The 26,726-nt window shown below is 52.2% G+C and overlaps 1 protein-coding gene across 2 annotated transcripts in view; it reads right to left on the bottom strand.

Moving 5' to 3' along the window:
* The window catches only part of PMEPA1 (prostate transmembrane protein, androgen induced 1), a 32,275-nt gene extending 7,885 nt beyond the window's left edge, over positions 1–24,390 (bottom strand). For both annotated transcript variants that reach the window (XM_015882069.3, XM_015882070.3), the window contains exons 1-2: positions 24,271–24,390; positions 659–813 (exon numbers count right to left, since the gene is read on the bottom strand). In XM_015882069.3, coding sequence (XP_015737555.2) covers positions 659–813; positions 24,271–24,373 — 258 coding nt within the window. In that variant the 5' untranslated portion in view covers positions 24,374–24,390. The remainder of the gene's footprint in view (positions 1–658; positions 814–24,270) is intronic.
* Positions 24,391–26,726: the final 2,336 nt, after the last annotated feature.

Here is a 26,726-nt window from a genome sequence, read left to right as displayed (position 1 = left end):
GGAGAGGCTCTCCTTGAGCTGCGGGGGCAATTAACACATTTCTTCTTGGGCTTCTATGAACCACAGAGCCCGAGCTGTGCTGGGAATCTCCCAAGCATCCCCTTGGTGAATTTCCTGCTCATGTGTCTGATGGGCACTTCCTGACACCTCCATCACAGCAATGGCAGCGCTGCTTCACCCCTGGCAAAAACTGGCTATCTTTCAGGATTTCCCATCCTCTCGAAGGCAAGGAGCAGATTAATACACTCATATGGGACTCCCCAACTGGAGCTGCTACCAGACTCAATGGTTTGGTGCTGTAAATGTCCAGGTGTGTGCATCTCCAACATCTTGCAGTGCAAGGTGGTTTCAGCAACAAGGCACACCAACAACAGCCTCATGCGGTCACTTCATTCACAGAAAGTCCAAGCTGCAAAGCTTTGAGCTGCCTGTATACTACACCATACAACACCCTGAAAAGCCAGAGGCATCCCTACAAGGCCCCCATGTCCAGGGGCAGACAAAGCCAAGACCCAGCCTGGTCATCTCTCCATGCAGCAGTGAGCCACGGGCAAACCCAACTGAAACAAACGCCTTTGGCTCTCACATCTCCCAAATTTCACATCACTTGGCAAACAACGCAGTAAGACACAGATGGGAAGAGCAGCGTGTGACTTACTGATGACAGATTCTCATCTCTCCGCCTCCCTTGGCTGTGCCGGCTGATGAAGGATCGCGCAGAGAGTTTGTAGTGGTTCAGCAGGCAGGTGATCACCACCACCATCACCATCATCACCACCACGATGATGATTATCTGTACAAACTCCAACTCCGCTGCAAGAGAGAGAGAGAGAGAGAGACATATTGTGAGCCACCTGAAAAAGCAGCACTTAATGGAGTGTGAGAAGGAGGAATCTGGCCAAGCAGGCGGTGACATAGAACAGCTGCATCCTTCCCCCACAACACTCCCAGACACACACGTGGGCTCTGTGTGCTTCCAGCCCAGCTACTTCATAAAAAAACACATTAATTCATGTCTCTGGTGCCCCAGAGCAGCCTCTAGGAGGGACCTTTAGACACGACTCACAAAGCACAGATTTCCAAACTACAATCCGGGTAAAACTTGATCAAACTCCCCTTCCCCTCCTTGCATGGCCGCCACGCAGCAGGGCTGCAGCACCGCACTGCTGGCCCAGCTGACAGCGGGAGCTTGAGCAGCCTGAACTGGCACACAGGAGAGCTGCCAAAAACCCTCCAAACAAACAGGAACAAGCAAACAGACTACCCACTTAACTCCAGAGACACTTGGCATAGGAAGAGAAAAAACAGTTCTGGGCATTTCCACTTTGCATGTCAGGAAGGACGGCTACAAAATGCACTTTTGGAAGGCTCTGCCTCACACTGCCAGGGACGCAGCCACCTGCACTTTATGCAGACACACACAAGGCACGTGCCCGCATGCAGACTCAAGGTGCCCAAGGGCAGCACCACGCTGCTCGCGGTGCCTGCGATGCCATCTGCTGAGTCAGGCAGATTTGGTTCTTTTAGTGGAAAGTTTTCCCCTGGCAGGTGGCATTTAAGTGCCAGTAAAAGCAAATAAATGTCAAGAAAACAGCCCAGGTGGGAAGTGGGGAAGTGCTGCTGGTTCCCTTGGAGTTCATTCTGCAAGCAGCAGCTCTTTCTGCCGCCGGACAGGCACGATGCCCAGTGTCCCCAGATCCCAGAATGTTTAATCCACATCATCCACCACCTGCATGATGCAGAGTTACGCCCTAAAAGCAGGAGCCTGTCCTCACACGTGGTGCTAAGGAGCCGTGGGAGCTCAGGAACCCATGGCTCTGACACTGGTGGAGCTGCTACCAACTGTGCCGGAGCAAAGCCACCGTGGGTCCCTGGGTAGGAAGGGGCTGGTGGCAAGGCTGACATGGGGGGATGGAGGAAGGGGCTCCCACTCTGTAATTGCACTTATGACCATCCATCAGCAGGAGAAGCAGCTCTGGGAGCAACTGGGGAGCAGCTCTGCAGGCTGACTGCAATCTGCCCGCTTCCAATCGGTCACCAAGGGCACAGCCCATGGGTTTGTGAACCCAGAGCCCCAGGGCGGACAGGAGCCCATGGGCAGGGAAATGCCTTCTTGCAGAGAGCACTGCAGAAAAGCAAAGACAAAAAGCGACAACACAGGGTTTTAGGAAGATGAGTCAATCCAGCCTCAGAACGAAACATGTGCTTTGGCCTCAGCAAGAGGATACAAGAAAAACTGAATGAGGCCAGTGATGGAAAGCTTCCTTTTTAGCCTAAAAAAAGAAAAAAGAAATGAAGAAAAACAAGTAGCGCTTCTGAAGAAAAGCAAGAGGAAGGCAGTTACAAATGAAAGTTCCCTTCCTAGAATGAGAAGCACACTGAGCAAATCCAACCCAGCTCCACTGCTCACAGCAGTGTGGTGATGCTCACAGCATTTCGGCCATCAGGAAGAGCTGCCCCACCTGCACTGCAGAGCTGGGAGGATGCAGCTGGGAGCAGCCAGTGAGGAGGGGGTACCCGTGGAGGAGGAGTAGCTGTGCTGGGTGATGCACTGTGTGCTGCTCGCTTGTCAGACCCCAAACTGGGGGGCTGTGATGTGGAAGTGAGTCCAACCTTACGGCAATCACACTGGTGGTATAAATAGCAGAGGATTTTAATATCCCTTTGTGGGAGGGGGATGACAATTAAGCCGCAAATTAACATGCTGTAAACTGCCACAGCCGCAGCCACACACTTCTCCATTCTCCTTAGCACAGGGAAGCAAACGCCTCAACCACCACAGCAGAGCACATCTGAGCTCATCCCACAGCACAGAGCAGGAGCTGAACGTACCCACGCTCAGCACCACCAGCAACACACCTGCCCTGCTGTCTCTCTTGTTGCTGAAATGAAGAGTTGCTCTTACTGACAAAACCCAGCAGGAATCCCCAACCCCAATGCTCCCACTGCCCAATGTGGCAATTAAATGCAATCCTAAAGAGGTCCGCACACAGCTGATGCTTTTCAAGTTGCAAGAGACTCGCACCCACTCGAGGCGTGAAAGCTGCTGCCAGCTCTCCCTCTGTTTTAACTGGTCTTCATGGGCTCCATGTTCAGAGAGGGGAAAAAACAAACCAAGGTGCAGCAAAGCTGGATATACCTGTGTAAATTTTATCCAAGCAGCTCAGCCAAACTAATGAAGAAAGACCATCAAACAAACCCCACCAAACTTTGAGTTAATGTGCTATTACATAAGTGCAACTCAGCTGCTATGCTAATAACAAACCTTTGGGGAATGAAAAACAAGCCAAACTGCAGAGCACGTCATTTCTAATTCCACTGGTATTCTTAAAACACACACACAACAAAACAGGGAAAAAAATACTCAACGCATTTTGTGTTTGGCTTCCTAATCGTCGTCACTTTTCAATTAGAAGAGACCTCATTCCATTTCTCTCTGTAATTTTCCCCAAGGGAAGTGTTATAAATGCACGAGGCTTTACAAGATGGGCAAACGCAGCCTCCCAACGCAAAGTAAGGTCACACTAATTTAATACTGCATCATTTTCACCCCAGAATCCATTTCACACTCTCAAGTTCAGACACTGCATTGAGGTGACACAACCTGCCTTCCTGTGCTCTCCATCCAACTCTGCAGCCACTGAGCACACACACAACTGCTCTGCAACATCAGCATTGCTCTCCCCTCTATACAGTGTCACTGCTGAAGACAAACACCCCAAGCCCAGCAGGCAGAGAGAGGAATAAAACAGACCCACATTCTTTTTACCTTCAGTCAGGTGTAACACACCCTTGGGTCAAAACTGTTACCTGTGTGCCTCAGTGATGGCTCCTCTATATACTGGAGTTGTGTTTCATCTGAGAAGTGAAACTGCTCAGGAAGTAGTGGCTAAGCTGAACAGATGGATCTATATTAGCAGCAGTTCCTAAGTGAAACAAGCAACACTGCAGCAAACTCTGCTAAAAGTGCAGTTTTTCCAACCCAAAACAGAACAAACCCGAGAATCCCCAGCAGAACACTTTGCTTCTCCCATCCATTTCACTTCCTTTGGGTGTTTTTATCTTTCAAAATCCCTCACAGTGACACGCAGCAGACTGCTGGGCACTGCAGCAGGATGGGTCCACTCATGGGCTGCAAGTGACCATCAGAAACATCCTCGCTCAGATGTGGAGGAAGAGCTGCTGCTGCTGCAAGCAGGCAGCCCCTGCCCAGCAAGGCCACAGGTGGGACAGGAACAGGGCTGGCAAATGTCACTGCTGCAAGGCAGCAACCTTCTTGTTACCTGGGAAGGATGGCATGTGCACCAGTGATTCTGGATGCTCTGCCCAAACCGGGCACAAGGAGTAAGGCTTTCACACCTCGCCTGCTGAAACATGGGCAGGTGTAGTGTGGTGGGCAAAGCACAGCTTCCCTACTCTCTCCTTGCTCTAGTAGCAAGGAGTGTGAAGGACTGTCTGCATTCACGTTAGAAGGAAAATGATGGAGTTAAGCTTCTGCTGGAGGAGCATGAACCCAGCATGGAGCAGAGAGCACCACAGCCAGGATGCAATCCCAGGGCGTGAATGAGGAGCGGCACAGGACTGCCCAGGGCACTATGCCTGGCAGGGCTTGGACTGCCATGGGACTCACCCTGTGCTGCTCCCCGAGGCAGAGTGGAGCTGAGGAGATGCTTTCTGCCACCACAGCCCTTGCTCCAGGCACTCAGCAGCACTTCCCCACTCCTTGCTGTGCATGGTGCAGGGCAGAGCACCAGCAGTTATTTATGGAGCCTGGCTGGGGCAGTGACTCAGCATCATGATTCAACAGATCCCCATCCAGCTCCCGTGGAGACAAAGCGGGGCACCACAGCAGGACAGCCCACAGCACCGGGATGAGCTCCAGCACTGACCCTGCAGCCAGGGGCAGTCGGGCCATGGCGGCTCTGGGGCTCATGCAATTCTCAAGTGAACTGTAATGCTACATTGTACATCCCAACTTCCTCCAGTATCCTTGGGAACCCAAGCTCAAACCTCTCAGCACAGCCCCATTCACAGCCCAGGAAGGTCCCCATGCGCACACACATCAGACATGACAAAATCAACTGGGTGAATTAATAAAGAGTGTTTGCAGCTCTGCAGTAAGTGCTTCCATAACTCACTGCTTCTCCAGGTTTCCATTAACACCTCTGACACCACGGCACTGCCCTGGCAGCGTGACTCTCTCATCCACTCTCATCCCAGGTTTTGGAGATGTTCATCCATCCCCACCTTTGGGCACCTTTTGCTTGAGCAGGTTCCTTGCAGACATCAAGTTACATTAAAATAACAGTAAAGGCAGTTTTTGGTGGAGTACGGACAGGTGGCGGACTGAGGGCATGCTCTGGACCAACCTGTGGCTCTTTGGAAGGATCTGAGGGTTAAAAATACTCAACCAAAGTGAGTCCAGCTGAAATATGATGGTTAAGCCAGATGCTCATCAAAGCATCTGTAAAAGGATGCGGGCTAAGCAGCACAGCCAAACTGCAGACCTCATTTTTTCTATGCAAAGCATGTGAGTGTGAGATGAGCCATGTGAATACAGGCAAACCTTGGAGCTTTGTTTTTCCCAGGGAACAGCCTCACAACCCTTCAGCAAGCAGCTGCAGGGTCTTGGTGTCTGCTGCATCCCACAGCACCAGGACCACATCTGTGCACAGCCCCACGCCAGCACCCTGCTAACACACACTGCATGGAGAACACCCTGGTACAGCAGCATCAAGGTACCCGGCATGAGCATCTCCATCCTGTCCTTCACAACCCCGCCTGGAGGGGGGACATGCCCACTGAGCAGAACATCGCATCTCAACTGCTCTCATTTCAGCAAGAACCAAAACAGCTCCAGGCAACAGCTGCAATCTGAGGGCTGCCAAGGAGGGTGCAGCACCAAGCGCTGCTTTACTGGAGCGATTTCACCCGCGGGATGCCAAGCTCCACTTGTGAGAGTCTGCTGTTCTCTCTCCCCAAGACCAAGGCACAGGAAGAAGAGATGAAAGAACAAAGAAGTTCAGATGGCAGATTGCTCAGCCTTTTGCCTGCTAGGTCATCTGAGGAACAATCAGACCAGGCAAAGTCATGACTGCAGTATTAATGTTTATCTGTTACATTTATCTTCTAAATAATACCTCCACAAAACCACATACGAAGGGCCCATCAGATTGTCAACAATTGTATTTGTTTATAAGACAGCAGGGGAAGTACTATCTACCTTTAGATAGATACAGAGCGTGATACTGCCACTGCTGGCAAATATCAGCAGCATCTTGAAGCTGCAGCTGCAATGTCGAGGCACAACAGAGCAGGATCAGGCCCATGGCAAAGAGCTCGTGCTGGATTCAGTCCTGCCTCATGCATCATCAGCGCAGTTAGCAGCTAAATTACATTTCCAGACTCAGCCCGCTGGTTCTGATGCACAAAGCAGAAGTAACGCCACGTGAGGCAGCGCTGCCTGCAGCAGGACGGCTGGCAGCACCTCTGGCACCAGGGCTCACAGAAGGGGTGGATCTGAGGAAAACCACTGCTGCAGAATGGGCCACGGCGGCCCAAGGAGTCATTCGCATCATGCCAACCCCTGGAGCACAACTGCACCTTTAATACAGTTCCTTTTCATCATCTGTCACCCCAGGCAATCAAGCATCACATCCTCTGAGTCACTGACAGGCAATGGCCTCATCCTGCACCCCCACTCCCTTTTTTTGTTTGCTTTAAAGGAAACGGCCCCATTTCACGCTTACAGCTGTGCAGTCATCAGGCGGGTCAGCAGCTGCCTGGTCACAGCATCGTTTGGACCTGAAGGGTGAGCGCAGCAGGCTGCGGGGCTGGGGCTGCAGCCATGGAGACCCATAGGGAGCAGTGAGCAGAGCCAAAGGGGAACCATCAGCACAGCCACACGCAGCTCTGACATGGGAACTGTAGGCATTACAGCAAGGATCAGCAGCTCCTTCAGCCAGGACACCTTCTGGGGTGGGGGCTCACCCACTGAGCGTGTAGGTGCCTCCAAAACCCTCCTCACTGCCCTGAACACTGGACAGGACTGAAAGCAGCAGGCCTTGATTCTATTCACACACAGCACAGACCGACCATCCCAAAAATGACCAAAAAGACACTCAATATCCAGACTGAACCAAGTGACCCTGGGAGACCAAAGTGGTTTCTTCAGGGATATTTCTTGGGGTAGTAAAAATAAACCCATGAATAAATAAGTACCTTTGGGGACACTGGTGATCAATATGCGGCTTGCTGCCATGGAGGTTTTCTTCCTCCCAGCCAGCAGAAGCCCACGACAAAGGAAAGCACATCTCATTTATGAACTTAGCTATAAATACTTTTGCTAACTGCCATTTAGGAATTTCATTTCCTGCTTGAGCAAGTCCTGTTGAAAGAGGCAATTACCAAATTTGTTTCTAGTTATAGAAATAGATGTTTGTTGCTGCCCACATCTGTTTCGACAGACGAACCGCCAGTCGCGGATGCTCCGTGGAGAGCAAACATTGCACCCAGGGAGGGCTCTGCCACCTCTGCACAGTGCGAGTGCCAATTAAAGGCGGTGTGTGGCAGGGGAGGCCTGGCCCTGGCATGGCAGGGCACACACCTGCAGCTCAGGGTGGGCTGTGAGCCCCCAGCTCCCACCTGCTGCCTCTGATCGGAGGGCAGGCAGCACCGCAGCCCCAAATCACACAACTGCAGGGGCTGGAAGGGACCTCTGGGGATCACTGAGCCCAGCCAATGTTCCCTGGGGTCAATCGTACAGGAAAGCATCCACAGCAAGAGACTCCACCACCCCCTGGCAGCTGTTCCAGCACTGCCAGCCCAATGCCAGCACCCAGCTGACTGGGACCCTGCAGTGGCACAGAGCCGTGGCACCCACATGGCCAGGGGCAGACGGGTGTTGAAATGCAAATTGAGCAAGCTGGCCAGAGCCATGCATGGAAACCAGATTTGCTCAGCTGTCAGCAGGACACCTCTCCTTTCTGTACCTCTTTTTAGGTGCTGTTATCTTCCCCAGAGCTCAGCAGCTTTATGCTTGGACAAGGAGCCATGTTTCACAAGGGCAGCTACTTCCAAAGAACAAATACAACTTTATGTTACGTTCATGCACTGCATAAAAAATGCCAGACATGGGCAAATGCTCACACATACACACTGCATTTGGTCACTGCCATACTCAATTTCAACTCTAAATCTGGTCTGACCACCACTAGACAGGAGGGAATGTATGTGTGCACTCCCATGCAGGTATGTGGAAAAAATAAATGTATTCCTGTTCACATATGCAGGTCAAGGCAAATGGGGAAGGTAAAACCACCCCAAGTCTGGTAAAATTAAGAGGTAACAAATCTCAACCTTGATTGCAGCAACAGCCCTGGAAAGATTTTAAAGAACTCCTGCAGCAGATACACTGGAAGGGCCATATTCTGCTGTGCTGGTTTGCAACTCTTTAAGCAGACACAAAAAAGCATCTTTTCTGCTTGGTAAACCCAGCAGTGCGTGCTGAACAGGGCTGGTTCCCAAAGCCCGGGCTGGTGTTCCTCTCCTCCAGCCAGGCAGCAGGAGATGCCCCACCCCACCATCCCATCTCCCCCCATCCCATCCCATCCCATCCCATCCCACCCACCTGCACCCCTCCTTTGTCCCACTCCCAGACCTTTCCCATGCAGCGCAGCCACCAGAAGGCAGATTGATGACACGGGGCCACAGTGGAAAATTGACGGCTGCCCGGCAAGGTCAGCGCCCACAATGGGCTCCGGGGGAGGCCGTCGGGATGTGGCCATGGTGGTGAGGACCCCTCAGCTCCCCGTGCCCCACAGCCCTGGCTCTGCAAGGAGGGGACGTCCTGTTCTGCTTCAGTGGCCACCGCGGGCGACCGCCACCTGCCCATAGGGACAGGGATGGGGACAGCAGCTGCCCTCACGCTGGGGCGGAGGAAGACTTCGGAGGATGGGGAAGAAGAGCACAGAGGGGAGGATTATCCAACAACACAGCTTGTCCCCTTTTCATTGCATTTAACAATAAAGCAGTAGCTATAGCAACGGGGTTAATTAATGCGCCCTATTTGCATAACTAAAACTCTGACCCATTCAAACCTCGCTGATATTTTCATTCTTAAACCTGGCCCGCAAGGCTGTGCCCTTATCACGGGGAGCACCAACAAAACCATCTCCATATGCACCGATAAACCCACTGATATCTGCATACACCGCTGCTCCACCGCTCCTGCAACGCGACCTGCGGCAGGGCTGGGGGGGATGCGCTGCACATACCTTTATCCCTCCAAACAGCATTAACATCTGTGAATACACATCCTAAAAACAACAACAAAAATGGCAACTGAAGGGTCCTTCCAGAAATAAAACGGGGGAACAGCGGTTTTTTCAGGGATGGAGGGAGGAAGGCGCATTCCAGGACAGAGGGGTAAGGAGACAGGCGATGCAAAGGGCTCAGACTATCGTATAACCAGAGGGGGAAATGTCTTCTCACCACAAACATGCATCTGCATGATGTCTAGACAGTCATAAAAAGGGCAATTAGAGTACTGCAGGCTGCAGTAAGCTGATGTCTCCTCTCTCAGCCTAAACAGTTGAAACACACTGCGCTAACTTCGACAAAAAATATATAGGTGGAGAGAGAAAGACACGTTTGTGAGGAAAAACGTTTTGAAATTCAGTTTTAAATAAGCCGGTAAATGAATTCAACCTTGTCAAATCTTTGCCTTATAACGTATCAAATATTCCGCCTGCGTCCTGTCTAGACTGCGATAACAAAGGGCATTTAAAGCCCTGCAAGATGCGCTGACAGAGTGGCCATTTAAAGATGCAGTATTGCTTTCCCCATCTAAAGCGATTTGTCAGATGGAGTTGAAATGAAAACGATAAGCAATCACCCCGGTTCGCAACCATTTAAACAGGAAAAAAATAACAAAAAAAATAACCAAATGCCCACAGCCTGCAGATATAAATCCCACTCAAGTCGTCCCAATGTATCATCCCAGCAGGATTTGTCTGGCAGCTGCTTATTATTTTTATTCCTCTACTCTGAGCCGCCACCACCTCTGCCCATCACACACATCTCTACACCCCAAGCGGGTTAAGTTTTCAAACAACTTTGGTGTGTTAAGTGCAGTAAAGCGATGCTTTGTGGACAGACGCTATGAAAACCAAGAGGGACAACAATGAAAAGGATTGTTTTTTGCCTTGTACTTGTAAGCTGGAGGGGGAGCTGCCTGACACAGCCAAGCACCAGTTGCCATCGCTGACCCACTCAGCCCAGCCACTCCTGTCCACAGCACAGCAGAACAAATCTCAGCAACCCATGTGCACACACCGCGTTTTTACTTCCTACCATACAAACAAGGGTACTATGGGAAAAGCAGAAGCAGATACAACCCTGCCTAATAGCGAAACACTCCTCCCTTCCTGAGCTTCATCAGCAGCTGGAGAACCCAGATCTCAACAAATAAATGCAAAGTAGGGCTCAGCAGACTGATGCTGCAGCCCCAGGCTCTGGCAGGGAACCTGAGGGCGGCCCCATGCAGGCAGTGCAGCACCGATCCAGGCTTTGCTGCAGGGCTGAGACAGAGCACGAGGAGGGCACACCGGGGCACAGCACCCCTATGGCACAGCCACCCCTATGGCACAGCAGCACGGCACAGCCCAGGGCAGGGAGGGCAGTGAGTTCAGCGCCGGGGTCACGGCAGCTCCTCGCCCTCCAGCATCCCACCAGCATCTCATCTGCACCTCCCTCTGCCTCCCCACCCTTGTTTCTTAATTATTATTTTAATAAGAGCGTTTCCAACTTCACTTGCTCATTCTGCAATAGCCCAAGGGCTACAACTGTTCATTAGGTGGAATTTCTGTTTTAATTGCACCGACACAGATGTGTAGGTTATCTGGAAGACATTACTAAAATGAGCAGTAAAGAATGGGGCTGGATGTTTCCCTCCTGTACAGAGAGATTCATTTAGCACATTCCCTACACAAAATGCACTGCTGGGCCCTTTGCGGTGCCATGTTGGACTAGATGATGTTGTAGGTCCTTTTCTAGCCTTGTGATTCTATGATTCTGTGGTTCATACATGCATACCCTCATGCCCTACAGCCAAGGACTGGCCTCCAGGAAGCCTTTTTCCAGTAGTAGAAGTCAGTCTGTTCTCACCATACATACATATATACACACATTTTATCATTATTATTTCTGACCCTCACCAGGATCTGAGAAGATCAAGCCCTGCAGGAGCAAAGAGGTGTCAATGCTCCTGAGCTGTGCCCAGCAGCCCCCACACCTCATTCTGTCCCCTCGCTCCACTCTGAGGCCCCAGGCTCAGGTGGGACCCTGCCTGCCCCCAGCACAGCACTGTGCCACCAGGCATGGCTGTGCCCCACACAAACCCCACTGCCCAGCAGTGCTGCAGCTGTCAGACCAGCTGTGGGCTGTGCAGGAGCTGCTCTGCAATTTATGCTGGCAAGAGACAGTCACCCCTCAGCCCTGGGCTCACCGAGAAGTGGCTGCCCGTGTTAGTCCTATTTGAAACGTTTGTTTGCGTTCCATTCTTTCACCCTTCACACATCACACTGTGCACAAACACGAGATGTGGGAGCACAGCAGACCCAGGAGCACGTCACTACACCCAGAGCACTGCCTAATAAGGGTTTCGGCACTCTGTAAGTATTTAATAGATTCTAATTCAACAATAAAAAGTATGAGCCTGCTGATTTTTGGCTACATCCTCTTGCCAGGAGCAAAAAGGAACAGCAACAACCTTGGCACCAGTTCTGCCATGCACACCCCCCGTCCCATCCCTCCTGCCCCATGGGGCACCAGGTGCACCAGGTTGCAGCCACAGGGTGGGACAAACACACACCACGGACTCAGGTCCCACCTCTGAACACAGACAGAAGCCATACAGAGCATTCAACTTCAGCTCAGCTCTGCTTTGATTCTGAGCTGGGGGAGTGCCAGCAGGGAAATCACAAATGCTTCCCGTCAGGAAGGCTGAACTAAGGAATACAATCTTTCCTGTGCTGCGACGGGGACTTGCTTTGCTTTGTGTCTGCTGAAAACCTTTAATGTTCCACCATCCTACTTTAACAAAACCCTGAGACTGAAGCATCTCATGTGCTAAAATTCAAGAGACAGAAGTGCACCAGTACCATCCGTTATTTCTAAGTGCTTTGCTCAGGCTCGACTTGGTTTTGTGTCTTGGTCCTAGATGCTTTTTGGCAGTTTGCTCTAGACTTCCTGGCAGGGGCTAAAAGGTTTTTATTTAGCTGGTGTCAGCTGAGCATCTGTGCCTGGGAGAAGTGGAGCGGGGGCGATCCCGACTGCCTTTCAGAAGCACATTTCCTTCTGGGTGCTGCCCAGGTGGTGTTAAATCCAAGCCCAGCCTGAACCCCAAGACACACGGGGTGGATAAGGGATGCTCAGAGCATTATGCACAGATTGTGCAGGGCCGTGCAGTGGGGATGGGGTTGCAGTGGTCATAGGGCATGTCCCAATAGGTGCCAGCAGCTTGGAGGATTCCATGCCCTTCACCTGAGCAGGCAGCCCCATATACGGTAATACTTTGTGAGATGTCATACAAGCTCCCGCTAGAGAACTGCATGAAGAGAAAACAGGAGAGCTGCTAAAAGCTCCTCCATCCCTGCCAGAAGGAAAACGCCGTTACCAAGGATGGAAGAAGTACTTCAGCAGACAGAGGCTCAGAAGCGCCCAGTGCCGTGCCCTGAATGCAGCCCCGGATGGGTGACAGCCATCCCTGCAGCCTCAGCCTCTGCCCCACAGCCGGGCACCTCCTGACACCACGCGTGAATTATTCCTGGTACCACGCACGGGGAGATTGACGGATCCTACAGCGCGGCTTTATCAGCAGTTTGCAGCTATGGAAACAAACCAATTTAGACTAATGTAACAAAATACCCAAACTGACAACAATGAAATAAAGGGCGAAGTCTATGGGTGTTTTCACAGGGGAGCGTGGAAGCGAATGCGGCGTGACCCAACTCCTGGGAGCTGGGTGAGGTCCATGTGGCAGCTGGGACAGACTGTCCCCAGCCTCCAACAGGTGATGCATTTTCCCCATGTCATATTTCTTGCACGGTGAATCCCCTTTTATGCAAACCCTCTACCCCACCCTCTTATTTTTAAGCGTGCAAGTGCTGCACCCCTTCCAAAATCAGCTCTCTGCTGGGGCACCAATGTACCCCACACTCCACTTGAGGCCAGCACCCATGGGAAGCCCAAATCACAGGGCAAGGCTATGGGTGCAAGCTGCACAACCATCAAGCAACAGCAAGGATCTCCTGCAAGAGAGCACAGCTCAGGGCAGTGTGACAACGGGTCTCCAACAGAAAACCCCATACAACAGCTGTCCCAGGAACCCATCGCTCCCCACCACACACAGCACCTGCACCACAACATTCCTCACACCATGCCCAAGTTTTGCAGCTTTTCTGCATAAGCAGAGGCCATTTTGCTGTACAACCAAATTGTGCCACCAGGCTCAAAAGAAAGCAACTGAAATAATTACTTTTTATTTCATGTTTGGTTATGACTTATACTAATAAATGCTTCATAAAAGCCCAGTGAATGATTTGTAGGCATTATAAGCATGTTAAAGATCCGTGTGTGGTTACAAGCAAAGGTCATAAGCCCTATTGACTTTGAGGGCTCTATAAAATTGATTAGTTGTTTATTAAAAGCATTTATTCATCACTTGTAAATACTTTATCCAGTTGGCTCTTCTCTAGCCATTTAGGATACCACACTTAAGCAAAGACTCCTTACTTGTGAGGTATTCTCATAAACTCAGATCTAAATTGAGGGAGAGACCCACAGATGTTATGATGCCTTCTTAAAACAGCAAAGGCAGCTTTGCAAACAGCTGTAATCTCAGACAGACTCAGCAGGGCTTCCAGGGTCCCATTCTGTGTGTCCTGCAGGCTCCATTCTGTCCATCCTAAAGGTCTTGGGATCCCGTTTTGCCTGTCCTGAAGGCCTTGAGATCCCGTTTTGTCAGCCCCTTACACACCGAGCCTCCACAATTAGACACTGGCATCTCCTGAAACACAGCACGTCCCCAGTGTACCAGGGGAGGGATGACCAAATGACTTGGACTACGAGAAAAGCTGAATAAGCAGCACAGCATCCCACAGGGGACGCAGGAACACCTGCACACACAGCTCCCTTTATGAATTCCACAGGGACTGTCTGTCACTGATAAGGGTTAATCACTACTAATTAGTACCTGCCACAGTCTGATTCCAAGGCGTCCTGCTGGCCCATACAGCTGCCTTTAACCCCACACCACAGCCAAGGCTGCCAGAGCCGCAGCCACACCACAGCTTCCAGCACCTCACCAGTCCTCCGTCGGGCTGGGAGAAACCACTTTCCACACACCCAGGAGTGCTGAGATAAGCAACTTTTTCACCATGATTAAGGGTCGGAGAGCGGCCGTAAATTACTGCAGCAGCTAACTAGCTCCAGCTCCGCAGGCTCAGTCAGCTCACTGATTTCAAGTCACACTGATTTAGAGGAACAACTCCAGATGTACGGCACATCGATCCTTCAGGCACAGGAGGCACCGAGGAGCTGCTGAGCTGACATGGGCACTGGGGGCAGCCCTGCTGGGTGGGTGCAGAGCAGCCAGTGAGACTTCGGGCAGTGCCTGGCCAAGGTGCACCCAGCAAAGGAACCAACGGGGGATGATTTACCTTGGGATCAAAACATCAGCCCCACTTCTTGCAGCCGATGTGCTGAAAGGCACTGAGCGTTAAACAGAGGCAAAAAGTACCAACCAGCAACATCTGGAACTTATCCTTCCCTGCCTCTGCAAGGAAAAAAAATCACACCCTATTCTTTTTGAGAAAGAAAACTGGTTATATAGAATTATAATGCTGCAAGGGGAGAAAAGCAGAGATTTTCTTTGAAACTCTGTTTAGACAATTAAAAAGGGATCATTTCAAAGAAGAAACAAATCGTATCTCAGCTTCTCCCACCCCGTCTCAGTGCCAGCTTTCCTCCCATGTGTTGGCTGGGACAAACCGAGTTCTCATTCCTCCAAGACCTTCCATAAGCTGGAGGGATAACCAGCCCCCAACCCCCCCATTCCTTCAGTTTGTGGCAGGAAGGTTGAGAGGAGCCTCGCTTCCCATGGAGAAACTACACCTGGGGACCAGTTGTCCCAGAGAGGAAGGGTCAGTTGTTACCCAAGAGAGCCGATGCTCCGTCTCTCCCAGCAGAAGAACGGAAAGGCTTTAAATATAGAAACAGGAAAGCCTATCTGGATTACTGTAAGGATGCAGGGTCAAAACACGACACCCTTCACTTCCTCAGGCCCCCGGTGACAGTCTGCCCTGAGCCCAGGGCCCACAGAGCAACCTCCCAGCCCACGGAAGTGCCTACAGCCATTGAATTACCGACGTAACCGCATCGAACAGGCTGCAAAACAACACGGCAGCTCTTGGCACACACACTGTCCGGCAGGAACAGCTGCAGGAGCTGCACGTTTCTCACCTGCTGGCAGTAACAGCCCCAATAAAGCCGCCCTGTGACCCAACCGTGCTGTGCCAGGCAGCTCAGTGCTGCAGGGTGAACTGGCGGGCACACACAGGTGAGGTGCAGCCCATCCTCCACTGCCTTTCCAACAGCACAGAGCTGCAGGAGCTGATGGGGATGTCTGCATGGGAACAAGGCTGCTCCTAGCACCACACCCATTCCTTGGGCTCCTCAGCCCTCCATGCCCCCATCTCCCCAGCAACATGGACAGATTACAGGACTTCACTGGGACGCTGAATTCAGAAGCCGTAAAATCACTGCGCAAAAAAATTACAACTATTTTTGTAGCAGCCAATTAAAGCTCGTATTTAGGTCCCCTTGCATAGCCCTGCATTACATAAAGCAATTTTTTCCACTCGAAATGTAGATTTTTAAAGGTCGTTCTGCTTAATTTAATAAAGCCTTCACTTGGGTCTGCAAATCTGTGGAAGCAGAAGCAAGGAGGACGCAGGGCTGCAAGAGGTGGAGCTATACCTCTAAAGCAGACAGCAGGAATTGGGGGGGATGAAAAGCATCTCCTGAGCCACAAACCCGCTGAGCCTGGAGAGCACTTATGGCCTGAAGTGCAGCAGAACCCCATGGCCGGGACAAAAGAGGAATTCCTGAACATCTGCACGGGGCTGTGAACCCACTTGAGGCACTGTGCTGCACAGCAGGATGCACCGCCAGCATGAGCCCACCCTGCCATGCTCCATCATCTGGGAGGGCCTCTTTCTGCACAGCGCTTCTGTCTTTATACATATAGGCAAATATGTGTATATACACACACACACATATATATATGTATGTATGTATAGACACACATATAAACATACTTAAAGCTGCACTAACAAAAAGCACATAGTGAATTATTAAATGGAGGCTGCCCGTTATGTTTATGGTTCCTTACAGCTCAGGCCTGGATGGCAAGTCAATGGATGCTCAGTAATATTTATCAAGAAAACCTATGAAATGTGAGGATTAAGAGCCACCAGCAGAGCAAATGGCACGTACCCCACAGAATGCCCCACACATGGGCAAGCACCGCAGACCCAGCCTCATGCTGAGCCCTTCCACATGGCAGCTCCCACTGCACAGGCTGAAGGAAAGAGCCCCAGAGCGAGATTTCTGTGTGTGTGTTATACCGAAAGGCTCTAAATTGTGTCAAGGGCAGAAATACAGACAGGGCAGGAGCTGCTCCAGGACAGCAGTGAGACATCCTACTGCAGGGACGCCCAGGACACCTGGGGACAGTGACAACACCGAGCCCAGCCCTGCGCCTGGTTATCACCAGCTATAACCCTAACAATCCCAGCACCACCCAGGGAGGATCTCCCAGCCCCATCTGCACAGAGCAGAGCCTGGGCTCACCCCCAGCACGGCCAGAGGCAGACAGAGGAGGCAGCAGCTTTGGGATGCCTGGAATCGCTCATCCCAGCACTCTGCACTCAGACATCTTTCAGGAACTCACCCAAACAGCCCGGCTCCCTCCCCACCTGCCCTGCAGGTAAATCCAGCATGCTGCTTGTGCAACGTGTTGACTTAAAGCCAGGGCAGAGGCAGCGAGCTGTGCAGACAGCAGGAGAGGCTTTCAGCAGTCTGGGTCACTTCCCTCTGATGCACAACATGCGTCGGGCCAGGCCTGGCTCCCTGAGTGAATGTGCAGCAGGACAGTCATGGCCTTCAAGGCTTCGGCCAAAGGACAACAAGGACATGTTGCCAAATGTGCACTTCTGGCCCGGCTGCTTTCTGTGGCTATAAACACCAACTGCCTCCTGCTCACACCCAGCTCACACCTGAGTGCCTTCCCCAGCTCCACACCAACAAGGCAAGCAAACTGCTCAACACACCAAAACCCGAACGGTGTGATTCTGAATCAAACGCAGCCAGAACTGCTTTTGACATCAGTTACCAGGGGGAAAATTAATGCTCACAAAGAGTGAAATGGGACAGAGATAGAAGAAAGCTGTTTCGCACGATGCCGGTCTCCTCCCTTGGGTTTCAGAGCACTCCTTCAGATGCATCTGGCAGGAAAACCAGCTCACCTGAGCACCACCATCTCTACGGAGATGTCACACAGCCATTTAGCACGACGTGCAAATAAGAAATGCTACCGCTCACTAACAAGTTAATTACACATTAAGCCAAAATCTGAATATAAAAGATATAGAGTGAGGTCTGCCATAGTGAAGACCAGGACTTTGCCACTATGAACACACACTGTGCATGTTCACATCTGCATCTCAAGAAGGTTACGGGTAATAGCAAAGCAGTTATGAAGGGGAGCTCCTTAGGAGACAAGCCAGACAATTTATTTCTTGTATCAGACCTACGTTAGCATTTAAATAGGGCCTACTGCAGCAATATTTAGCAATGCGCAGATGTGGTTTTTGAGTAATGGTTAGTGTTACTTAACTGGTTATACTCACTAATGTAATTGACACCTATTCCATCATCCTTAATACACCCACTTCTTTCTCCGATACCATAAATAGATTAGAAAAGTTTCTGCAGATGGCCATGACCCCATTTGTTTGTGCACTTAGCCATGTATGAATCACTCTTGGCTTGTAGCAGCACTCTGGAATTACTGAAAGATAACTAGTCGGCACAGACACCAATAAATGAATCATGCTTTCCACAAGACCAAACCTTTGGGCTTTTACAGACTCCAATTACAAAGTAAGAAGAAAAGAACAAAGAAATTACTCAGTCTATTTGCACAAAGTCATGCAGAGTTGATTCATAGTTTTGCAGAATTATTACTGACAACCATTTGTAGGGGGTTCCAGTAACAAACCAGCTACTTAACATATTGGGCAGAAGGAAGGGAGGGAAAATGTCCCCAAACCACGTCCTGCATGTCATTCTTGAAAAGTTGTATTGATCCCTGTGCAAAGGCCTCTTTTCTCTGCCACTATGTTCCAAGCCTGGTTGTTAAGCAGCTCTCATTCTCCAGGGCTAAGCTGTGTTTGGCTGAGTTGCTTGGGCCAAGTTGGCAAATGTGGGAAATCCTGTTGCACCTGCTGAAGTGCCCACGCCTCATGCCAGCAAAACGCTGCACACACAGCTCCTCATCCTCATGTGCATGAGCAGGGCCGCAGGAATGGATCACAGAGCTGACACGTGCAGAAACACATTTCTAAATGCGCATTCTTGGGTATATACTGCACGGAAAAGATCAGCCAGTCAGCAGTACTCCATTAAAGATATGTGCGAGACTGAATACACTGAACACAAATGTGTGAACCACTTGGAAGGACTGTGGACATCCACCAACACTGACAACTTGTGAGGCGAGTTTCTGAAGATGTGCAAGATAGCTTTATGTAATGCAGCGCCTGTGACAACACCAACACACACCGCAGACAGAACACCCTGCTCTGCATGCACTGAGTCCAGTCCTGCACCAGCTGGAAATCTGAAGTCAGCTTACTTGCAGGAGACAGGTGACTCTCCATCAATTACAACCTTAGCAATATTATCCTCCTTGACACGCTCCACGAGCTGTGCTAAGTTATATGGATCCATAGGTGAAGCGGGGCATGGTGCCTGCCTGACCCCCACAATAAGCACCAGCACATTGAGTGTCACAACTGCATCTGCAGATCACACGGCCACGCTGCCCTGCATCCAGCCCATCAGCATCCTGCCCCAGAAACTGATGCAGAATGATGAGGATGAATCCAGCAGCAGGTTGCTGACATTTTGGACCAGGATGCAGCAGATGAGTATATGCTACGGTCTGTCTCAGGCAGTGCCATACCCTTTGCCCTCTAAGGCCCATCCCTGCAGGCTGACTGCTTGCAGGTGAGTGGTGCAGCCTTTCTGCATGCCAGCTGAGCTTGCTCTGCAGATTGCTGCCAGCCTTGTATATCTCGAATCAGAGCTCAGGAGAGGATAAAGCCAGCACCACAAGAGCAAATACAAAGCTCTGCATCCACCGGGGAACACTTAACTATTTGTCCTTCACTCATAAGGCCACTGATTCCCCAGCAGAGGGAAGTCCTACTCAAACTGGCTGCAAGAAGGAATGATGCCACACAAGATTTAAACAAAAACCTTAAACCCTCTTTACAGGAATAAGCAGAGTTTATCTGAAAATGTGCTGGAGATGAACAGGGAAGAAAAAGGTTCCCACTGGCACCACTAGAGCAGCAGGCTGTCATCAGAAAGCTTCTTGTTTGCTAGACTCAGGGTGCAGCAGGAGACCACAAGGCTGCATGTGCCACATGGGAACATCAATTTTCAGGTGTAAAAAAACCAATCAATCAGGTATTTGCGATGCTGGGTGGGTGCTCTGCTCAATGTTGCAGGCCATACTGCAGCAGAAATGCTTCTCACATTGGAGATGTTTCAGAAGACTCCCAAAGCTTTGATAATATTTAACATCTCTACTAATTTCCTTTCTGGCGTAATCGTGAATGTACCACAGTAGCCAACAGATCTGGGATGAAGTACAAGTTCTCGCTGGCTGCAAAGCAGGCAGGAATCCTGTGTGCTCGTACTGTTTTCTCCCACAACATACCTCTGCACAACTGACTTACGACGAGAAAAGAAATGGTGAAACTGTCATTACAAAGAAGCGTTTTAAATGCAGATCAAAGTGCCGCCCTGGAAGCCGTATTCCTGGCCAAACCATCAGAGCTCTCCTGACTCTCAATAGTTCCCCAAATCCTTCCATTTGGACCATGAACTACAGCTGAAATTTATCTGCTCTAAAAAAAAAAAAGAACAAGACATCTCAAGTCCTTCCTCCGCCTACCAACCACTTCTCTCCCAACTCCATTTTATACAACTTTCTCATATTGCTCTATCAATTAACTTTCACAAACGGGTTCACGTCTGTGCACACACAGATGCTGCCCCAATGCTGCAGCCCATCTCCAGCGTTTCCTCCCCAGGTAATGACAAAATGATCCCACATCAATTCGGCCACACAGCCGGGACGAGCGCTGCGTCCAGCATCCCCACTGACACCAATGCCCCCTTTGCTTTATGGCTGCCTGGCAGAGCGTTGATGGCATGAACAAAGTTTCTGCCCAGCTGTGGTCCTGCTCATCCCTCCTGCGGGCAGAGATGCACCAGCAGCAGGTGCCCCATGTCAGCACCAAGGGCTGCAGTGACCCAACAGCACAGACCTCCCTGCAGGCAGGCAGTGAGGTGCGAGCCAGTCTGTCAACAGAAAGCCACTACAAATAAATGCCCTTTTTTAGCTCACAAGGGTTACCAAATTCTGCCAGATGCCATTACCTGAAACAAGACCAGCAGGGACAACAGCACAGTGAGTTACTGAGGAAAGCAGCTGGGCTGTAATTATGCCTATTAGTGACACCATGTACTTTGGTACTTCCCTTGAAAAGGTCTCCTCGTGTCTACCCATTTATAATTTAGGTTTACAAATTCATTCTCAGGCTGGATTTAACTTGCCACCGACTCTCAGTGCTGGAAAGCTAAAAATGTTACCACGTTGGGTGCGCAACAGCAAATAAAAACCAATAAGGAGAGAGAACACTCCTCTGTAGGCACTCCTCTCCATCTGCAAAGCAAGCAGCTCATTTATACACTGAGCATCTCGAGGTGTGCCAGACCCCAACAGAGCTCCTGGCTCTGAGGGACGCAGTGTGGGTGCTGTGTGTCACAACTACAGGGTCACCACTGTCACAGTCAGCACTTGCAAACAGCAACGGGTGAAATGACTGCAGGGTTGGGTGAGGGCTGGACAATGTGCTGCCCCTGGTACAGCCTGCAGCCCCCATGCCCTGCTCTGCACCTCCTGCTGGGGCAGCCAGCACTGCGCTGTGCTGGCCCTGGGCACCGCTGCTGTGTGTGCAGTAGGGTCCTGCTGCAATGCCATCCAGGTGTTCACCCAGAAATAATAATAATAATAATAATAATAATAATAATAATAATAATAATAATAATCTGGACCGTTTTCCTCCCATTTCTTCCACTACGTCTTTTCATTCTCCCATTCAGCCCTGATTATAGCAGCAGGATTACATCACTGCTCAAGGGCACCAAACCAAGTCTGGCTTTATGACCCCAGTGCTGCAGGACTGGAGCATGGCCAGCCCCCAGGACAGCGCCCGCCCCCACCCTGCTCCTCACAGGCACCCCTGGGGATGATGCTGACCTGCACATGGAGCAGCGCTGCCTGCAGGGACACATGGCACGCTACCGGCTTTGGCTGCAGCCAAACTGAGAACCACAACCGGAGCACACTTAGAGAACACTCTACATCTTGCTAAGACACTCAGCCTCCCTACAGCCTCCTGCAGGAAACATCACAGGAGGGAGGAAAAAAAAGCGTTACCCACTGCCCTGAGCCAGGCTGTAACTGCTGCTGACACTGTGTCAGGACAGAGACATCGCTGCCAAAACGCAGTCTGAAGTGGTAAGGAGACGTGATCCTCGGTGGAGCCATCAGCACTGTTTGTTACTAAACCCAGGAATGCAAAAACCTCGAAGCCCTCACTCCAGGCAGAGCTCCCACCAGAGCCGCCCAGCGCAGCACAGCAGCTCCCAGGCAGCCCCCAGCACAGCCCAGCACCAGCACATCCCCTGCACACCCACACCCAGAGCTGCCCCATTCCTGCACCAAACCTCCCCGTTGCCCCATCTCCCTCAGCAGCTGAACCCCTTTGGGAACATCCCGAGGGGTCTGACGCAGTCCTGGCATGGGTGAGGTCCCCGTGGAGGTGGTGGGATGCTGCAACACCCCCCGGCAGCAGTGATGAGCTCCCTGGCACACACCTCAGTCTGTCACCCACCACACAATGAGTTCTTTACGGACTCTTCTGACACCAGGCTCGGCCCTGACCAATGTCACTCCACAGAAGCAATTCATTACCATTGCTGTACCCAGTGCTGCCCAGCACCGCTGCGTGGGCTCGGACTCTCCTTCCCAAACCCCTCATCCAGGAGCTCTGCAGGGCACAGCTGCTGCCCGCTGCTCAGGGAGAGCCAGCGAAGAAACATTCTGGGGGCTCAGATATGGGGTTAACCTAATGAGAGAGCTCAATTAGTTTACAGCTCTGCCGCTATCTCAAAGCCTTCCTGCCTGGAAACTTTTGGCTGGGAACTGAGATGGCATCTGATGGGAGCTGCCCAGAGGTCCCCTCAGAGCTGTATTAGAAGAATAAATAGGAACATGCGACTGGGGGAGGATAAAGCCATAATATGACTTTCTGTGAGAGTGGATTGGGTTCAGCTCTTCCCTCCCCTCCACAGCCAGACTATCAGGTAACAAACAGCTCCTGCAGGACCACCACAGCCCACCCGTGCAACCACGGTGAGCAGCAGCAGAAAGGTAAATGACATTAGTGACAAAGGAGAAGCCCGGGATGGACAGGAGAGCAGCCCCAGCACAAAGCCCAGCCCCAGCAGCTCTGGGCTTTGAACACAGCGTGGGCAGCGCTGCAGGGCCAGCCCTCAGGACTGCGGGCACTGCATCCCACTAAGCCCATGTCAGAAAATGCAGAAACCAAACCCAAGATACAATCTCTAAGGAGTATGAAATTCAAAGCTGGGGTGGTTGCAACAACAACCTCACGGCAACAGAGTGGGAGAGCAGCTCTGTCTCCAGCAGACACTGCTCGTGTCAGCTCCCAGCGCTGCCACATCCCAGCCCGGTACCGGGCGCAGCCTGAGCCCCGCAGCGCTGCACCCAAGGAACGGTCCTCATTATGTACCCGCCGCTATTGGTATGCACATCCCGCCCGGCCGCTGGAGTCAGGGGAGAAGAATGGTCTATTCAGTCCCGGCAGTGTTAATAAAATCAGGCAAATCCAGCTTAGTTTTGTCTGAACACGAATGAGATTAAATCAAGATTAAACGCACGCAGTACAAAGGGAATGGTTTATGCTAAAATTCAGTGTGAATCCATTTTAACACCCGGCGAGGAGCCGCCCCCAGCTCTCCCGCAGGACGCGGACACCTGAACCCGACGGCGGCGGAACCGGAGACGGCGGAGGCTGCCGGGCAGCGGGTTGAGCACGGACCGCCGGCAATGAGCCCGGTGCCATCAGCCGGCACCGACAGAACCCATTTCCTGCCGGGATGCGCAGCCCTCCCGAGCCTTTGGGCCATTTAGCACCAGCCTCGGTGGATTTAAATCCTAGAGCACCGCGCTGACAGCCCGCCCGGCCCCACCATCTTTCCCTATACAGGAAAACCCCTTCGGTTTTCAGCCCCGGAGCAGCCACCGCGCCTCGCTCCTCGGCAGTGCCATCATCCTGCGCTCCATCTCCGCGAGGCAAAGAGCAACAGAACGGCGGTACCGGGCCAGGCGCTGCGCCTTCCTACTCCGTGCGGGCCGAAAAATATTCATTCCCGAAGGCGAGCAGCGTCCAGAAGGGACGGGAAAAAAGGGAAAAAGAACCGAAAAAAGCCCCGCAACCACAACGACACCGGGAGATGGGGGAAGGGGGGGGCTCCGATCCGCGCGTCCTCACGCCGAGACAGGGGGAGGGCCCCGCGGGGACGGGGGAGCCCCGGGAGAGGGGGGTCGGGGCCGCGGGCACCGCGCGGGGGAGGCGGAGCGGAGAGGAGCAGAGCGCACCTTCGGCAGCGGCCCCGCCGAGACACCAACACGCGTGGGGAGCAAACAGCGGCCACAGCCCCGGGAAGTTCCCCGGCCCCGCTCCCACCGCCCGCTCCCACCCGCAAACCCAGCGCAGCCGGCACCGCACGCCCAGCCCCGTAGGGCCGCAGGACGGTACTTACTGATCTCCATGCTCTGGAACAAAGACCTTTTGCAGTTGCATGTGCAGGACACATTGGGCTGAATAGCGACGGCCGTGCTGTTCAGACCCATTAAGTTATACATTTAAAAAAAAAAAAAAAGGAAAAAATAAAAAATAAAAAGGAGGCGACGGCGACTCACACACACTCACACTCACTCACACACACACACACTAACACACACACATACAAAAAGCACTTCAGGGCCGCCGAGCGCTCCCCGGGCAGCAGCACATAAAGCCGGGGCTCCTCCTCGGCGCGGGGGGGGGCGGGGGAGGGCAATGCAGCTGCGATTAAAAATTGGAAATCACAACGGCAGCGCAACGCAGCGCCCCCCGCAGCGCCTTCTGCCCAAGGCGCTTCTGCCCGGCTCGGCTCCGCCCGGCTCGGCTCCGCGCCCCCTCCGGCCCGGCCGGCGCAGTGCTGGGCCCGACCCGCGGCAGCCCCTCACTTTTGTGGGGCTCGGCGGAGCGGCACATCGCTGCACATCGCGGCCCGCCCGCTCCCCGTTCCCCGTTCTCCGCTCTCCGCCCCCCGCGCTCATTCACGGCCACGGGGACGCGGCCGCGCGTCTCCGCCAGCCGCGGGCGGGCCCCGTTGACGTCAGCGCCAGACGGGGACTGCCCCGAGTCCTCGAGCCGCCGCCGTCGGGGGGGATGGGGGGAATGGAGGGGGGGATGCGGGGAGGGCACGGACGAAGGGGGGGGGGGGCACCGAGTGCCGCGATCCGACGGGAATGAAGGGGGAAGGACGCAGCGCGGGGCTCCGGATCTCAACCCATAGTTCTGAATCCCTTAGTTTTTATTTTATTTTATTATATTTTATTTTATTTTAATTAATTATTTTTGCTCCAGAGCGATCGCTTTATAATGGAGCAGCCCTGTCTGCTTTTAAAAAGGGAAATACTCCATCTGCTCCCCCGGGGGCAACACGTGCCGGGGGTCAGCACGGACAGCACTGATGTTCTTATTCCACAAAGGGACCCGGCGTTGTGAGCACCGCAGAGGTCAAGCTCAGAAGCTCCACCCGGTACCTGGTACCTCCAATACAAACTAGGTCGATTTTCCCGTGGTGGTTTCCAAACCCTCGGTAACGATGTGTCTGCACTTTGCAATGCCTCATCCAGCCCTGCCTGGGGATATTGCTGGGCACTGTCAGACCGAGCTGCCCCTCTGTGCCACCCGCAGTCACCATCCTGCAGAGCACTGGGACGCTGTGCCTGGTGGGAGCTGCACTGCTCAGCTCCAGGTGTGTGTGTGTGTGCCCACTGCCACCATTGCTCCAACAGAGACAATGTTGTGTGTTCAAAGCCTTTGGCAGCTGAATATTAGAGACCCGATCCCAATGGGCTTCACCTGGTGGCCCCAAAAGGTGCCTGTGAGCTCACCCACTGCCTGCAGCTGGCAGCATACGAGCACAGGGCATGGTGACAGTGTGGTGCCAGCCCTGCAGTGCCAGCCCCCCATGTGGGGACACAATCCATGCAGCCCCACAGCTTGCAGGGCTCTGCAGGAGTAAGGCTGCATGGGAGGAAGGCTCTGGTTGCAGACACAGGCTGCTGCAAGTCCACACATCGCCCTCACCTTGCAGGAGACAAAGCAGAACGGTCTGCAAGTCGATGCTGGCCTACAAACACCCCAGTTCCCTCTATCCTGACTGCATCGGAACCGCTCATGTGGCTTTACAACAGTCAGCATTTTTCCACCGTGATTTAAGAACAAATAATTAAAGTCATCCTAGATGGGCTGGTCAAATCAGTGTACCTCAGCTAACTGCAGTAACACCTCCCTGCCCCCCACAGTGCTCAGGGCAGAACCACACACTGCAGTGCTTCTCAGTGTGTCTCTGCATTCTGACCCCTGTGCTCCATCCCAGCTGAGCTCAGGCTCCTTGGACAACCTGCACAGCACACAGTGATGCTGTCTGGACCATGGGGCCAACTGCACTGTCTCCAGGCCTGCAGGCAGTCACTGCTCACACAGTCATGCTTCAGTCTTTGCTTTCATTCGTCATGGCAGCACTTCAGCATAACAGATTGCAGTGACCCTGCATCATCATTGCAGTGCTATGCCAGGGCAGACTGATAACCATAACTGGAAAGAGAGGGCCATAATGGACACAATCCTAAGAGTCAAACCATCTCCGCAGAGTGGCTGAGGAGATCTAAAGAAACACAAAGACAGCTCCCCAAAGGTTTGTTAACCAATCAGCTGCCATGGAGGAGATGGAATATCTCAGCATTACTCTTTGGATTAATATTAAATAGATACACACCAACGCAACAGGGCAATAGTTACCATGGTGAATAATTTTATATGATTCCCCATTTATTTCTAACAGTCCATGGTTCCCTCTTTCTGGTGACCAACCTCTTCATTTAGGTTTATAAACTGTTTGGGACAAGGCACTGCAATGCTCTCCCTGGCAGCAATACTGAG

Source organism: Coturnix japonica, chromosome 19, assembly GCF_054131305.1.
Source record: "Coturnix japonica strain WE chromosome 19, WE-NBRP24, whole genome shotgun sequence".
Taxonomy (NCBI): Eukaryota; Metazoa; Chordata; class Aves; order Galliformes; family Phasianidae; genus Coturnix; species Coturnix japonica.
This window is presented reverse-complemented; position numbering and strand designations above follow the sequence as displayed.